Source organism: Accipiter gentilis, chromosome 31 (genome assembly GCF_929443795.1).
Source record: "Accipiter gentilis chromosome 31, bAccGen1.1, whole genome shotgun sequence".
NCBI lineage: Eukaryota > Metazoa > Chordata > Aves > Accipitriformes > Accipitridae > Astur > Astur gentilis.
In genome coordinates this window covers 19,505,557-19,523,599 of record NC_064910.1, presented here as the reverse complement: position 1 = coordinate 19,523,599, position 18,043 = coordinate 19,505,557, and the positions used below count along the sequence as shown (strand labels likewise).

General features: G+C 41.6%; 1 protein-coding gene across 6 annotated transcripts in view; it reads right to left on the bottom strand.

The window, feature by feature from the left end:
* Positions 1-566: 566 nt before the first annotated feature.
* GLRA2 (glycine receptor alpha 2) overlaps positions 567-18,043 on the bottom strand; it is a 134,391-nt gene continuing 116,914 nt past the window's right edge. For all 6 annotated transcript variants that reach the window (XM_049834167.1, XM_049834168.1, XM_049834170.1 and 3 more), the window contains one exon: positions 567-1,968. In XM_049834167.1, the coding sequence (XP_049690124.1) occupies positions 1,690-1,968 (279 nt within the window). In that variant the 3' untranslated portion in view covers positions 567-1,689. The remainder of the gene's footprint in view (positions 1,969-18,043) is intronic.

The following is an 18,043-nucleotide window of genomic DNA, read 5'->3' as shown; positions in this document are numbered from 1 at the left end:
GTCATTACGATGTGTACATGAGGCACCTGACACAGGCCATCTCAGCATGTCCTTCAGCTCACCACAGTGATGAAGCTGTAAGAAAGTCAGGAGAAAGTTTAGGACACCCCCAAGCCGGGCACAGCACGTGCGAAGCTGAGGTGTGCTTCTTGCCGTGCATGGATGTGGTGGGCAGGGAGCGGCGTGCATCCTCCCCCAGGGCCTGGCTTCACAAATATAAATGTTCTTCAAACGTTCCCGTCATATGCTGGCCGCATTTCTGAGACAGTCCTTGACATACTCCCAGGGGCTGCAACAGCACCTTTGCTGTAGGATAGATAGCAAAATTTGGCGTGCTAAGCCAGGTCAGCAGAAGGTTGCTTTTCACCCTCTTTCTGCTGACAGAGTGGTAGAAGAGCTGGGACCTGGTGCAAACAGCCCTGCTGCTGCAAATGAAGAAAAGAGGGAAGAAATGTTAGTACCACATTTAGCTTTATTGAAATTGAACAAATACCTTTTTTTTAATAAACCCTTTTACAGCAAGTGTAAAATTTTAATGTTTGATTCATCTTATGTTACAGGTTGTCTTCTTCTGTGTAAGCAAAAATACCATCTTTTTTTTTTTTTTTTTAATTTTCTACTTTAAAACATGTAGCAAGGATTTGAATAACGCAGATCCGGCACCAAAAGGTAACGGGTTCTGAAAATCACAGTACAGTTTTAAAATTCTTAGGTTAATTAATGATATTTAAAATGATAGCCACTTTGAGTAAAGATATAAATTGGAGGTCTGTAAACAAGTTGTGTTTACCTATAGAACTATTGATTGCAGCTACAATGAGAGCAGTAATAGAAACTCAATGCTAAACTGAGCTACACCTTTGAGGAAACAAGTTCTTACTAAGTAGTGTGGTACAGGGTAGCACAATAGGTAAAATACAGTTTGGCACCTCAACTTGCATGTAAAATCAGCAGAAATAAAATGAAATAAGTGCACTGTCTTCCAACAAAAATAAACTGGGCAGTTTCACTGGTTTTGGAGTGTTAACTATCAAATAAATCACACGACACACAAGTTCAACTCCAAAATTACAATTCTAGTAAAGCAAGATAATATTAAAATGCACACCCACAAGGATAATAAAGTATAAATTATTTTTTTTCTGTTTTTTTTCCTCTCCCCTATCAGTAGAAATAATTTACAACCCACAAAAGGACTCCTTGGTGAAACCGCTAACTACAGACATGGTCATGGAATGTAGCTCAGTAGACTTGTTTCAAATAGAAAGGCAACATTATCCTGAAAAAGTTTGGTCCTCTTATAACTCACTGTACTGTAGCCACCACAGTCTCTTGGTAGATGTTTTAGGAGAATTGCTTGTTTTCTGATTCTCTTTTGTTTTGAAAGATAATATCTTGGTGATAAAGCTGGGTAAAATTTGGCCCCATTTACAGATGCCTGATCAATGCTGAATCTGGAAGAACAACACTGAGAGTACATAGGGGGAACCCTCATTGTCTGGTCTCACGGCATATATTTTCATGCAAACACTTTTCCTTCTATACTTCTTTTCCTCTTTGTTCATTTTTTCTTCAGTGTCCTGGGGGGGGTGGGGGAAGAAACCCTTAGTCCAAATGACAGAAAGACATTTCACTGTTTATTTACATGTGGATCACTTTGGCTAAGAAGTCCTGGCGAACCAGAGTTGCCTATTTCTTGTGAATGTCCTCATGCCGTATAATTTTGTATGTAATCCAGTAAAAGATGTTGAAAATGAGGAAGGCGAGTGGGAATGCAGCACGGGATATTGTATCAATCCTTTTTGCACGGTCAACAAACTTCTTTTTGATCGAATCTGAATCCTTTGGTGGTGCCGGAGGTGGATTGGGTGGAGTTGCCTTGACTGCTGTGCCATCTTTGACTTGGAGGCAGTGACCCATGCCATAGCCACTGAAATTGAATCGACTGTCACGAGCAACTTCATCTTCCTGGAGGATAAAGAAGACAAATAAGACACACAATCACCTGTCTATCAAGCACGCCATATACTTAAGTAGTTGAGGTGCACCCCTCTAAACCATCTAAGCAAATTAGCTGGTTAAGCTATGATACAAAGTCCACGTTTCAAAGACAAGCAAGCAAAACTCACACAAAAACACATGGAAATTAGGTGATTGCCAGTGTTTGTGAATCAGAGCTTTAATTTTTCTAGCTATGGCTCAATCAAGTACCCTGAGCAGCAAGCTGTATCCCAACCCCATAGGGAAGATATCTGACTCCACAGGTTTCTCATTGCTATCGGGCTTGCTGTGGAGAGAAAACATGGTCATGTTGGTAGCAGAGAGTCTGCTCCAGCCAGGTTGAACTGAATGACCCAGAGATCCAGGGGCTCAAGTTCACGGCAATGTGTATCCAGCTAACCACAGCCTCGCACCTCCGTCTCTGATCTACGAAACAAGGATAGATCATGGTCCCTCCTTGCTTACAGGAGCACTCTGACAATCAGTACTTCAAAGTACACTGGGCACTTGGATTTAGTGGTAACTGGGACTCAGGTGCAATAGCGTGAGCTAATATAGCACTATCTTGCAGAAATCCATTCTCTCTTGTCTGAGTGGGTACTATTTGTTTTTGGAGAGGTGAGTAACTACCACTGAACTTTATCACCATGATAACTGTGTGATGAAAGGTTTGTGACTGTGCTGGTAAATTCTCACTGCTGTTTCTCCTGTCTGATAGCACAATAATACACAAGTTAACAGTTACTGGCAGCCCTCCATGAAGGATTCAAAACCAACATACAAGCAGCTCTATTCTTTTTCATTCCAGCAGGGATGAATTGTAGGTCCAGCAGCTTGACCTAGTTAAAGACCTTCGACCGACTAATACCGCATTGTTGACTTAAAATGACTGCTTCTTGGGCTCACAGGAAGCCCACTCCCTCACAAGGAGTACTCCCCCGTATCTCTCACCAAACCACAGCCTTCTGATCTTAACAGAGAATTGGAGACTGCAAAATAAAAAACATCACAGCAGCAAGATATTGAATAAGGAGTACATTTGCTGAACTTGGGGGTGGGGAGGGAGGATAATTTACACCTATTCAGGATGTAAATCACTGCTCCTTCACAGAAGAACCTCTTTCAATAATTGCATTTTTTTCTCTCCCCAGCTCCAGCATTGGAATTGAATATATCACCACACTTGCTCTCCTTACCTTGCAGCTGACATGCAAACGTGAATAACAAGTAGTATGATCCAAGGCTACCAAATGAGAAATAGTCGCTCTGACTGCTTATGACATTTAGTGCTTATGGAAGGAGGATAGGCAGCAAACAGTGCTTTGGAGCTCCTGTCACTTCAGCCTGAGGACTATTCTACAGTGTACCTCTGAGCAGGTGGAAAACTGCGGTATTGCAAGGCTCTTTGAGTACTTATCCAGACTTTATATCCCTTTCTTTTCAAAAGCTCACCATCATTAAGAAAAAGAAGCATGGTCCTCTCCTTTTCCAAGTTTATTTATTTACAGTTTGCAGTCCCCCTGTTTAAACTCTGAAATTCTGCTTGTCCTAGTGATTATAAATATGTAGAGTATTTTAAAGTTGAACCCACTGAGACCTAAGTTCTGGATAGTCTTACAGGCAAGGCTTCTCTTGCATGACTTAATAACACCACAAAGTCCCCCAATAATACAGGGAGCTGCCTTCCTCACAACGCTTTCCCTTTTCTTGAGTTTGAAGGATAAAATGCATGCCCAGGACACGAGGGGTGATTAAAAAGAGTAACAGATTTTCAGCAGCTGGGTTGCCATATGTACTTCATTCATTTTTTTAAAAAATTAATTTCTGTTACTCCTGAGGGATCTATGGGAGGGAAAAAAAAAAAAGGTACTAAGCTCAACACAGGACTTGGAGAATCCCGACTTCCACTGTGTCCTGCTGGGTCGCAGCTTTGTTACGTGGGGCTGAGCAATTCATCTTCAATGCCACAGCCCTGCTTTTGAGCTTACACTGTTGTAACTCAAGTGGGAAACCACCTGACGTTAGGGACAGGGATGTTTAAATCACATTCTTTCAGGTCTTCAGCACCCAACCTTTATCTGTGAGGAGCCACTCATTTCCAGACGGGATTTAGAGCCCTGCTTCTCCCCCGAAGACAGTGGGCCATGCCACTTCTTTCTCTCAAAACCCAGAGAGAATTGTGCCCAGTCCCCATGCTAGGTTTTTGTTTAGGACTGCAGTAGATGCTGATTTACCCTGGATACAAGAGGTACAGCATTCACCTGGGGTATGAGGAACACATGCTCAGTTTCCTTCTCTGCTTGAGCAGATTTGAACCTCCTTCTCCCCAATAAATCTCTGGATCAGTTTGTTACCTGTTCTCCCAACATGGAGCTGTTTGCTGGTTGCAAAAAAGTGTGTGTTTATGTGGCTTTTTTTCAACCTTTATCAGAAAAACTTTTTTCAAAGACTAAATAATTAATTAAGAGAACGGCACTGTGTTTCTAGTCGCCACTTGTTTCTATGTTTGCTATTACACTCTTACAAAAACAGCTCTAGAGACACCTAAGCTGTGGCTGTTGCCGTTGTCTAAGTGCCACTGGAAGCAAGCAAAGCCGCAGCCCTTACAGCCTCACCTCCAGCCCTGGAGGTGCCGCAGCTCCGTAACCACCGTGTGATTTTCAGCAGTGAAATCCCCCAGGAGCCGAAGGGGCTTTGCAGTCCGGCACCTGCCTGCCCTCTGAGTCCTGTCAGCATCTGCAGTCTCACGGGCAGGATCCGACCCCATCAGAGCTCTCCCACCTGAGCAGACATCACCTGAAAGACCTCAGGCTGATGAGGTCTCTGCCCTTTCCTATGAAGCTGGCCAGTGAAAGTGTTGAAAATTAACAACGAAACCCTGCAGAGATCAAGACCCACATGTCTGTCCTAGGACGATACTTTTCCCATGAGTCTGCAGAGTTGGGCTTGTGTCCTACTGGGCCCCCGAGCCCTTAAACTGCTTCCACCCAAAATGAAATCCCAGGCTATTTATGTTTTTACAGATTCTAAAACCAAAATCAAAGAGCAGCTGGAAACCACTGGACATCAACTGGAGTGGCAGAATCCACTGCCATTGAAGTCATTAACTTTATCCTTCTAAAGCGATGTGAAGTTAGTCTTCCATAATATGTAGTCATAACCCAATCTGTCCTTGATAAAGACATAGGGAAAAGGGTCACCAGCTAGGATGAGAAACAGAAAATAAATAAATCGCAAGATGAAAGCATTCTTTTGCTGATTTCATCTCAGATGTTCACACTCCTGACTATTTTAGAACTGTCCTTTGAAAACCAATTACGTTTCCTGAGATTTGGGCAAATGCTTTCTACAGACGCTTTTTCAACAGCACAGTTTTATGTGTATTATCTTACGGTGTCATAACGAACATGCTTAGGTGTTGGCTTTAAACAATTTTCATCACACAAGAATTACTTTTTTTTCCTCAATTTTTAATTTCATGATAATTCATCTCAATTTAAATTTTATTAATTTAGTCATTTTCTGTGCTTTACAAAGTAATGGCATTGATTCTCTTCACTTAGCTTTACAGTACGCAACATGTAAATCAGGGGGCTTATACTTCTGACGTGGTTTTCTTACTTCATCTTCCATCTTTGTAAAGCTTTTCTTCCTATTCCATCAGGTCTGGAATGTAATTCATACTACCAACTTCACCCCAAAGCAATCAGGAATGAGAAAAACACTTTAGAAAATCTAGGCCATTCAATGCCTTGCATGCACAGCTTTCTGTACAATGCATTCTGAAGTGCTTTGTCCTGACCACTTTTAAATGCTTATTGTCAGCATTGACTCAGTTTTAACAATGAGGAAAATGAGAGAGAGGCTGGCTTCAAACAGTGTATTTAATTTACTCTCTGATGTGATTTATTTGTTTAATTTTGCTACTCTTTTCCCAACATATGGTGGGCAAACGATTTAAAAGACTATCTGGTTTAATTAAATTTCAAGGACATAGGAGATTAATTTTAGGTATAGGGTAGAGAACATCAGAGAAATTTTCCTTTTGGCATTCATAAGCACGATGTTAGAAACCCACAATAAATTCAGACTTGAATGCAAAATGGAATCAGTAGGAATTAGACAACAAAATAGCTTTGGAGACTTAATTCCTAAATCATCTTTACGATTTTGAGACACCTCCCATCTCTCAGTGCTTTACACAATTCACAGTGTGGTTTTGCAAAGGCAGTCATGCTCACATGGTTTCTGTTCTCAGTAGTCGCTGAGTATGGGGATGAAGGTAGTTCAGCTGAGAAGCATGTTTGGACTTTCGAATTCTCTTTGGTTGCCCACAGAAGGCTCTTACAAAGCTAAATTGACAGGAGACGAGAGAGAAGGTCCTTTCATAGATGAACTGTTTAAAAGGCAGTAATGGAGTTTAGGAGTAAAAGATTGATTTCATACTGAGGGATTCACTGGAGGGAATCCCCAAGAATCTCTATGAGAACGAGTAACAAGGAAGAGATTTATAAATGAGCTGGGACAAAGTTTCCCAAGGGAAGGTACGCAGGTGAAACAGGCTATTAAATGTGGAAAAATCTAAGCCAGGCTTTCCTGAAGGATTTCTAAATGCTGACTGCCTAAGTAACAAAATGGCAGTAAATGAAATTCAGGGTTGATAAGTGCAAGGTAAAGCACATTGCAAAAGATAAGCCTAATTACACATAGACAGTAATGGGCTAAAAATTGGTTCTGTCCCGGACAGGAGTTTGGGGAATTACCTCGTAGATGATTCTGACAACATTAGTCCTCTGCTAAGCAGCAGTCAGGCAACGGGCAAACGAGACAGAAAACATCATTCTGCCACTTTATCCACTGACAGTGTGATCGGTTTTTGAACACAAGGAGCATTTCTGGTCACTCAAACTCAGTAAAGACATAACAGAATTACATAAAATAAAAGAGGAGCAGCAAGGATGATAAAAGACTTTTTCTGCATGAGGAGAAACAAAGTAGATGAGATCTCTTCATCTTAGAAAAGCTGTGTTTGGGGGAGGATATCACAGAGATCATAAAATCATGGTGAAAATTAATAAATGGAAGAAAAATTAGTAGATTATATTTTGGGGGGATAACAAAAGTAACAAAGTTGGGGGTTTTTCAATGCAGGAAATAGGATAAAACACAGTAACACCATGAAGGATAAAGGGAGAATTTATTTTTTTAAAAAAGTTATCTTTCATTTACGTGTGTAAACCATTGTGTGAAAACATTTCAGACAATGAAAATGGCAAAATGGCACAGATTCATAGGTCCTTGTGCAGCTTAGTTCATGCAAGAGTGCACTCTGTGACTTATTTTCAGAAGACAGAAAAGTCCTACTAGGTTTGTCTTGGAGCTTTTAAATACAGTTTGTCTCAATATCCATGTCTGACCACTGCTGGAGAAAGGATCCTGGGAGAGAGGCCACTCCTTCTCACCAAAAATGGTATGTCCTATGGGAATTCAGGTCTTCCACCTCTTGATAATATGCTGTGAGCTGGAGCCGATGCTGAAATGTCTTACATTTCCCCTAGTTTTTTATACTTTGAGTGTCATGTTTTTCTTTTCACATAGTTCTGCCTTGAGACTAAATCCTGCTGATACAGAAAGAGATGACTCTTATATAGCAAATCTATGTGTTCCAGTTTCTTAGATGGGCGCAAAAGGGAAGACGGAGCAAGCTCTGGTGGCATTTGGTAATAAAGAGGTCACTAACAAACTTGTCTTGTTTGTTCCACCCTGAAGAGAGAGCTCTGGATCTCAGCTCACCTACACCAGATGCCATTCCCACTCGTCCTTAATGCAGGCTTCACAGGAGCAGAAGGCAATGTAAAATTGTCACTTTTTCACCTCAATCCTGCCCAAAGTATAGATCAAACACTTCCCAGAATTTGGCCTAAGTATTGTTTTTCCTAAATATTCACCAAGATGTTTCATCAAAAACACAAGCAGTCTCTGACTGATCCTGCTGCATGATGCTGCTCCCTCAGGACCCACCATTCTGTGTGTGACAGTGGCATTCACCCCTTTTCTATCTCTCTGAACACCGATTTTCCTGATCACTAATGTTTGGGGTTTTTCTCTCATTTGGACACTCATGCCTTATAAAATCTAAGTAAAACAGACCTTGAATTATAAATAGCACTGACATTTTAATTAACGGAAAAGAAATTGGTCATTGTTGTCTTTGGTAAGGGTTTCCAATGGAAAAAATTAGGTTTGGTTTAGAAAGCTGTGTTTAATAATACCTCTTATCTCCGATAAAGAGCAGAAGAATCTCTGAAACATAAGTGATTTACTTACTCGTTCTCTAAGAACAGCAAGTGAACTGTTGTTAATAGAATAATGAAATGGTAGTTAATGTGGCTTCGCCCTCTTCAAGTAGGAATTGAACATTATCCAACTGAAAGAGTAACATAATTTAAACATGTTGTGGAGCAAAAATATTTTCCTGGCTTGAAATATCTTTAAGTGGATTCTAAATTTTTCAAGGTTTACTTTAATAATGAAGATTATACAGCCAGTAAGGGTGATCAGTTTGTTAAAAAAAAAAATAATTCCCTTTTTCTTTAGTAAAGCAAGGCTTTCTTCTCAATTTTGCAAATGCAGTTAATGTAAATTTCGTATTCAACTTCATGTTTTATATATAATGTAATTAATATTTTAATTTGGGGGAAGGGAGGGAGAACCAGAGGAACTGCTGCTTTGCAAAGCATCATAGATGTTATGATAGAGAGTTATAGCTCCTGAATAACAGCATATCTATTCCTAACACAGTGTCTTGGTTTCCCTTTGTTTTAAAGGAAAGGAATGCCTTAAAATATTCAGACACAGTGATCTGTGAGCATCTTATAGACATAATTTGCCTGGATATTAAATCCTCTCGGGACAGTGAAGTCTGGACACTTGACTTCTCTTGGATAACTCTTCCACCAGTCTGTCTCTGATGAAAGCAGAGGTTGTCCGGTCTATCAGTGGGAGTGGCACATTAGTCTGTTTTACATCAGACAAATACATGTTAATGACCTAGATTTGAAGGATAATCTGCTCTGACCAGAAATCTGTCAGATACAGGGCAACTAACCGCTGCTCATGCTTGCTGTCTGCATGCAAGGCTGAGCAAACTGCAAAGCTAATGTTAAATTATGTGGCGACTGTTTCAGCTAGAACGTGGAATAGTGGTTAATGGGCACATCAAAGCAAAATAATGTAAAGCAAGACTGTATGTGTTAAAGTTTTAGAACCTCAAGAACCTAAACCACTGAGGGAAACGTACCTTAAATTCACCTTTCCAGCTTTCTCTTGCTTTCTGCTGGACGTCTGCCCCACAAGAGATGAGATGGGGCACGAGCAGACTCTCTCACCCGCCTCCTGTCGGCACTGTTCAAGCCCCAGCCTCAGAATTCAGCACTTTCCTGCCCCAAAACCTGCTGCAGGGCCAACGCCACCAGCAAGTGCCACCCCGGGACGAGGGCTCACGGTGTCCCCGGCTGTGCCACCGGCTTGGGGAAACGGCCACCGCAGCACGGGGGCACCGGAGCTCCCGGTCACGGAGCGGGATATCTGAAGGCTCGCCTCTCCAGGATTTTTCCCATTAGGTTCTCTGGTGCTTTTCTCCAAGCAGCTTTAAATATTTTGGGGAAGATGGTTTTTATTGCACCTTTGGGAAATTTCTCACTGGCCTCTGCCTCAGCTGTAATCATCTTAGATGACTTTGTTAGAGCACCCCTGCGCCCTGACCATGGCATCTCAGAGTACTTCATTTGTCAAACAGTCAAAAATAAGAAAAAAAAAAGAAAAAGTGTATATGTGCACACAGGGCCCATAAATGGCACTCGTGATTTGATTCATGCAGACCCCCCTCTCGAACAGCGTATCGCTGGGCGTTTTTGAGGTTCGGGGTTTGGTTCCCTAGCTCCCCCGGTTTTCCACCCTGCGGCAGGCCAGGGACAGCGGACGCCGTCCTCCCCGCCTGGGCCAGGGCCGGGGACGGAGCGCTGGGACCTGGGGCATCCGTGCCCTTGCTGAGCGCTGGCTGTCTCCCACTCGGTGCTGGGAAAGGGAAGGGGAAGGAAGAGGGTTTTTTCCTCTCTGTTTGTGGACTCTCTCCTTCAAGCCATTTGCTACAACAACTCACAGAACAAACCCCAACAAACGCAGACGGAGATTACCAGAGCTTTCTCAGACATTCGTGCATTTAATTTATGCAAATACTGCACAAAACAAATTAAATATTGCAAATTATATTAATAATTTAAATCATGTTGCTAAAAATAGTCAAGAATATCTGAATAACCGTAAAGTGTTCACATGCAAATTTTATAAGTTTCGTGGGCTTTTTTTTTTCCTGAAAAGACAAGCCAACTGATAAATAAACGCCTTCTTTTCCAGCTATCAGTTCTTAATACTAGACTTCCAATGAATAATGTTTTGAGGTAACTTTTCTTTTCTTATCTTCTATTACAGAAATTATCCTTTCTGGTTTTGCATATCATTTGGTTCTTGTTGTTAGCCAAGATCTCAGTGTGGATTTCTCTAGTTGTTTTTACATAGTTCTGAAGCATGATCAGGTTAAACAAAGTATTTGCCAGCTATCTGCACTTCAAACTTGTTTCTAAAATTAAATTGTTGCATCTTAGAAACATCTTGACTGAATGTGTTAGAAATTTACTACACAAATAGACTTCTGTATTTTCATTTTGATTTGCTTCTATGAGGTTGCTCTATAAAACTCTGATATTTATTCACAGCAAAATAAACATTCATCATGAGGTAAAAATCAATGGCACTCAATGCTATAGCAACTTGATAGAGCAATCTTTACACAGAATTGTTGGGGTTTTTTTTCTCATCTGGTAAGTAATAAACCCACAAATCCTACAAGGTCATTGGAAGTATGCGTACAACAGAAATGAAATAAGTTTTCATTTAAAATGGGTTTGACAGTTTTTCTTTTACTGTATTACACACACACACACACACACACACAAACATACACACCCACACAGTCTGCATGCACCCACTCATGTAGGTATGTGTACATACATATACATGTGGGCATATACTTAATTTAGTCATTTAATACCTTTTGTATTGCCTAAAAGTGTTTGTTAGTGGGAAGTCCACCTAGTGAGAATTTTTGGCTTCCAGCTTAAGGTTAGGAGTTCTCTCCAGAGCGTTTATCAAACTGCAAACTCCATTTTGAATAACTTCTCAAAATGCTAACTTTTCTGCTAGCTTTTCCTCTTCAGATGGGAATGTGGTTCTAAGGAGCAGGGATACAGAACACATGGGCAAGGGTCATTAAACCTTCCAAATCCCCTCTGCCCATGAACAGGCTCTTTGGTGGGGTGCTGGCACCTCTCCAGGAGGACCATCTGCCCAGGCCAGTAGCTAAGCAACAGATCACCCGGTGATGGACTTCTATTACTTGGCAAAACTGATTCAAGGATAACCTGAAACCATAGATTTACTAGTATGTAAGAAAAGTCAGCACTGAGAGGTACAGGCAGATGAAACGCAGAAGCGTGGCTATAGCAGTGGAAGAAGTATTTTGGGGAAAGGATCTCAGATGCTCATCTGAGCCCAAGTTTTGCTCAAGAGTATCAAGGAAAATGGGAGAAGAAATGTCTGATTAATTTATCTAGAGGAGAGAGCGCAAGAATAACACCAAAATAAAGGGCTGCTACGCCAGCATAGCATATGCTGTACATACATGTTGTATGTGTCATCTTTTATGTGTCCTGGAGTAATTCTAAATCAGTGTTTGCAGTGCTGGAGCTCTGGAGAAGCCTGTCCTTGGGTATACTGAAGAGGTCAGGACTCACTTTGAGGGCCTACAACCACCTGACCTTGAGGTCCTACTTTTGTGAGGGAATAACACCTGGGAAAGGATCGTGTTTGGAAAATATCCCAATCAGCCAGAGAATGAAGCAGTGCAGGAGCCCCCCCAAGGAAAAGGGAGACCTGACAGCACGGGTGTCTGCTTCACTGGAGTAGACACTGGGTGTCTACTCCTCGTGAGTACCAGGCGGGAGCACTCTACCAGGATCAGACAAGATGCTGGGTTTGGGGACCTAAATACTGGATATCGCACACACTGCGTGTTTATAACGAGTGGGCATTAACCTGATTTGTTTTGTCCTCTGAGCTGGAAACATGAATGGGGTCTTAAAACCACTAATGTGAAACACAGGAAAACTGATCAAGGAAAGGGTATTCAATAGCTACTTTTTTGGTCCTTTTGCTTCCCTGTCTCCTTCCTTCTGCCACTCTCTCTTCTCTTCTTTTCTTGACTCCTTTTCTACTTTTTTCTACTACGCATTTTGCCTCACCAATTCCCAGTTCTGCTCTTGCCTACCTCCTCTTTGTTGCTTTCATCCTCACCGATTTCCAAATATGCAACCCCCACCTTCTTTCAGTTCCTTCCTGAACCCCTGTCAGCTCTTGCCCCTTTTCTGCTCTTTGCGGCCAAATTCTCTTCCTCCAAAGAAAAGACAAAGCGTAAAAGTAGAGCTCCACCTTGCCAAGACAACCTCTGAACTGAAAGGTGTTATTCCACCTTTCAAGAATAACCAGGAAATAGCTGATTGTTTTAAAAATGAAAACCTTCCACTTTTGGATATCTGCAGAGCTCCTAACTGCTCAAAGAGTTTCCAGTACCACAAAGCTTTTTGAAATGTATCGCTTCTCATTTGTACTACTGTTCATGACATACAGCGTGCCCCGTTGCTGGCACAGAAAGCTGAAGATTGTCGAGTGCATTGGCCCAGGGAGCCGCCTGTGCCTTTGTTCTGACCACCCAGAACATGCAACACGAACCATTTGGAAAATGAACACAGTGAGTGCTGCAAAACCAGCAAAAGGGATTTCATTTTTATTCTAAGTTTAAAGCTCAGCAAAAAGAGTCGTTTGTGCATAGTACATGTTGTTCTAGTCTACTGAAAACTGAGTAACGTGGTAGTATATGCAAGTAGTAATAGATTAAAGATTTGGCATTCTCTGGAGTACTCCAATGACATGTCCAATCAAAGCAGTACCATCTGCTTTTCCTTATATGTGCTAAAATTATAACACTGTGCTAATTTCTGTATTAGTTTACACACCGCCTTCAGGAAATTATACTTAACAGATAAGCAATATTTGGGCTTTGTGACTTATCTTTGGCAAACAATTAGTAAATGTCTTTCCAATTACTCTCAGCTTTCTTCTTAGAGAAAAGAGTTTAGAAATCAATAACATTGATTATGGACTCTTTTTATCCCTGAAGGAATGGCAGTTACTTGCAATTCAAATGTTACTTCCCCAAGTTTTTCGCATGCTAGAATTTTGACAGACCAAAAGGAGAGCAGACTTTCACCTGGAGCTTGGACACAAGTAAAACACACGAAGCCTGGTGTTGTACAGCTAAATTAAAATGAACCCCTTGTGTATGGAGTGGAAATTTTACCAGATTGCTAACTGTACCTCCTCTTGAGGTGGTGTTCAGTTTGACATTACAGAGAATACCACCTTACTGATCAACACCATAACCAAACCTACAAATCCCATGGGTATGTTGTCCCTGTAATTTGGAAAGAAAACAAAAGTAATGGAAGAAGACCCATGGAGCCTGCACAATATTGGCAATACCCTCCTCCTCGTGCTTGCTCACCGACACTCTGAGGCATGGGAAGACAGAAGACCAGGCAAGGAAAGGCTCCTTTCGATGGCCATCTGGGGCTTCTAGGGCTCCCTTGCCCTGTCAGCTTTGTGGCTGGCTGGTTTACCGATGATCCCAGAGCTCATCTGCAGTGTCTCTGCATGACTCTGCATTGCTTGGTTTCTCCCCATGGGAGGAAAGGCCGAGTTATCCCTTCTTTGGGTCTGAGAGGAGCAGCACGAGACCCTTGAACCACCACCTGAGGGGACAGCTGTCTAGAGGATATTTTAAACGTGTTTGACACATTTAAATAGATGGTTTCAGCTTGCCAGGCTTGGAATGGCTCCTAAAATAAATGTCAATATAAAGAATAAGGCAATTTGTTTTGGATGATTAAGAGAATCTGGCTCATATATCCAGGGTGTGACAATTCCAATCACATCTTCGTTTCAATTTACAGGAAAGAAATAAACTAGGCTTCATTATTGTTCATACTGCTGGTGCTATATATTTGACATGATAATCTACAGTATTAGTCAGTAAATTGACTCGCTGGACTGCCCTTGATCATATGCTCCATTTTCCGCTCAGCAGGGCCCTCTCTAACAGCTATATATAACCAGGGAGAAAAAAAAAAAAAAAAGAAGAGACAGTTCTCTCTTAGATCATTATAAGATGATGTTGCGTTCAGTTTTCCTGTTGCTTCAAAGGTTATAAATGATGTGATCTTTTCACCATCACAGATAATATATGGCTGCTGTTTGTCTGACTTGTCAACTCCTCACACAGAAATTCAATACTCCCTACTTGTCACATATTCATTTCAGATGTGTGTTCTCTTGCGGGGCCCAAAATGAAATAGTCACTGTATTCCTATCTGCCAGTTTTCAAGTCTTGCTTTGTGTGGTCCTTCCTTGTCAAACCACAGTTGTCACGTTAGCAACCCACATGAGTACTTGCAGTAAACGTAAAATCTCCTGATTGTAATTAAAATTCCACATGCTTTTCTATTAAATAAAGAAAATCATCATGCATCTTAATCCGTAGCTCTGCTTTTCTGCCACTGTTTTTAAATGTCTGATTACTGAGCTAATTGCTCAGGCAGGTTGTTTTTAGACTCCATCATGCATTTATGGGTTTTATATCACTGTCAAAATAAGTATTGGATTAATCCTGGCTCCTCATCTATGTGTTGAAAAATCCGTTTCCTCAGTCCAGACGTGAGTTAAAATTAGGAGTAATGTCTAAAAGGGGCTGTAGGGTGAAGGGCAGTTCTCAGTGCTAAGAAAGGATGAGAGCACAGACTAGGAAAGCAAACAGCTTAGTACGAGATTGGCACGAGTTACAAAACACAAACTTGGTAGCTGTACTTCAGCAGCATATCTGCAGCTGTAACCTGTGCCGCTGCAGAAGGAAGGGGAGCCAAAGCGCCTTAGGATAGAAAGAACGTATCACTATTCCTGTCCAGAATGGTAAATAATTGTTCAGAGACTTTTTTACTGACCTTTGTTCCAGGAGTACTTGCAAGTCAAGGAGAATTACAGGGTGTAAATCAGAAATACTCAACTGTGGGTCAGCACATCCACAGATATAATTCAGCTCACAGTCTCCCTGAGGAACAATCCCTCACAAATCTCTCTTAAACTCACTCCTGATATATTGGGCACATTACAGAAGAAACTGTTTAAGAGCACTGATTAATATTTTCAGCAACTGTAAATCTCCCAGCATATCGCCTGGTGCTGGCTCTCAAGGGCTCTTCTGGTCCTGTTCCCTGTCATCCTACGATTCTGTGTTTGTTGTTTGAAGAACAGAGTAGAAATCAATAACCATCCAGGCCAAACAGCTTTCTCTATGTTGTAATGCTTTAAACATGCAAAGAGGCTAAAGTTTAAGCCTCTTTGCTTTGAAGCTTCGAAAGCTGCAGACAGAAAGGATTCCCAGATTCATAGGAATTTGCTACCAGTTCCTAAGACATCTTCACTTTGATATGGAAGGCAAGAGGGGAGGACTTGAGGGATAAGAAAGGTTAAAATCCACATCCCACCATGGCATGCCGATTACCCTTCGGGCACGCCTGTACCCCTGGGGTACAGCGCTTTCGGAGTGCAGGAGCCTGCCTCAGGCTAAGGCAGCCCACAGCTCACACAAGAGAGAAGGTGTGATATGCCCCCTAAAACACCTTTCTATCTCCCCTCAGGTGAATAAGACCTCGCTGCAGGAGAACTAGGTTCTTGTTTCATAGCTGAAGGAGGTAAATATTTGACAGACTCATGAGAGGCAGGCTGGGTGGCAAGGAATGTATAGTGGTGACAGAAGAAAAGTGAGACTCCGAGAACACTGGCTGGGATGCCACACGCAATAAAGCCGTCTATTAGCCTCACGTGGGGTTCAAAAAATATTCAGGAAGTAACAGCTGTTAAGTTCAAACACAGCCTCTGATGAAAAAAAATCTCTTGTCATGATATAAGTCTGATATTCAGCCTCAGCTACACAAACACCCACAAGATAACTCGCCAAACAAAGGGAAAAGCAGTAACAGAACAAAGATGGGTGAAAAAATCATCGGTCTTCATGCATCAAAAAAGCAAAATTCAAATAGATTATTTTTACAACAAAATAAGACAATATAAGCCACAAGGCAAAGTGAACAAAGATCAAAGAGCAAATCGGAGACAGACAACACAAACGGGCATCCTCAGTGTCTAGAAGTAATAGAAGAACAGGAGCATACAGCACCAGAGTGTCTTAAAAGAGCTGTCACGTATTTGGGGAAAAACATCCTTTGTGCAAACTTGAAAAAAGAGTATTTACAGCTAGGGAGTAAGACAACATTTTCTGTGTCTGCAAAAAGCTACCATCTCTGGAGTTTTTATTACTTTTTCTTCACACTCATGTTTGGTCCCTGTGAAAAAGTACAGTTTATATTACCACTGCATGAACATCCAGCACAGGTAACAGTAAGGGCAGAATAATAAAAGACCAAGCCATTAGCAAAAAATACAGAACTGACTCCATCATAGTTCATGACAGACAAATCTAGGACATCTCCAAAATAAGGAACAAAATGGCAGTGCTCAAAAACATTTAAAAAAAGAACTGCAAAAGCTAGCTAATCGATTGCTTTTATGTAATATCTGAAGTCGATGTGAAGGGGAAGACTTGGAACAGCAGCACTGACTTAGTGTTTCATGGTTTTGGTTTTTTACATTACGTGAGCAAATAACCTTATTTTTCCCCATGTTTTTGCTTCCTTGCTTGCGTGGGCTAAGGACCACCAGTAGCCATCCCAACCACTGTTTGAGAAATCTGAAATAGCAGGATGAAGCTGGCTTCTGCTAAGTCCTTAAATACGCTAAATTTGTTCCTGCTTTTGTTCATGTAATTGTACAAACAGAAATACCTTGGATCGGGAAAGAAAACCAGCATAACTAGCTCTCTTCCTCTCTCTTTCAACCCTGCTGTCCTTGCAGGCACCGTCACTGAACTCCGTATTGCTTTGTTCATGACAGATACCAACTGAACCCTGCAAATATGCATTACAATGTGCAAAACCATTAGTCATCCCGTTTGCTTTCATTTAATACACAGCTTTGTTTATTTTTACTTCTTGATTAACCTCGCACACGCTCTTCCTCCACTTCCACACCCTTTTCACTCCCGGCGTGAACTCCCGGTGGCTCCGGTGGCCATATGTACTCTTAGTCCCGCAAGTGCTGAGGAGCTAATGTGAACAACTTATAGCAAGTTCAAGAAAAGTGTTTTAATAATTCATAAATCACATTGAACTGACTGCTCTATCCATAAATAGTAAAGGCTACTCGTCACAAAAATACCACCTCTGGCTTAGAAAGTCCTTGAGCTGCAAAGTCCTGGAGCCCAGGAGGATGCACCGAGGACGTGCTGCTGCCCCAGAGAGCCTCCCGTGCTAGCCAGAGCCCTGGCCTAACGGGACAGGTTTCTTGGGCTTTATCATCTCCAGATGGAACTTCACGCAGCGGAGAGATGCAGCCGGTTGCTGAACAGCTGCCCTATGAACCTCGGAGCTCCACTGGCTATTTGACTGCTAGGTCTCCACAGTGCCCAGAAGAAATGTTCCTACCAAGTCCCTTTGCCTTCTGACTATAATGCAGCGTGTTTAGCTTAAACAGGTGACAAGCTCATTTTGCCTAAGATGTAAACCTGAAAACAAGAATCTAAATCCAGTATTATACCTTTCTGTAGGCATTACTAAAACAATTGTTTGCAAGCATTTTTTAAAAAAAATCTATAATAAAGAGCTATTACTTCTGATAGGAATCCAGTTTTATTGTGTCTGCGATAAGAAATTTGACTGTTGCTAGCTAGAAGGGTTAAGCTGAAAACAAATGCTACATG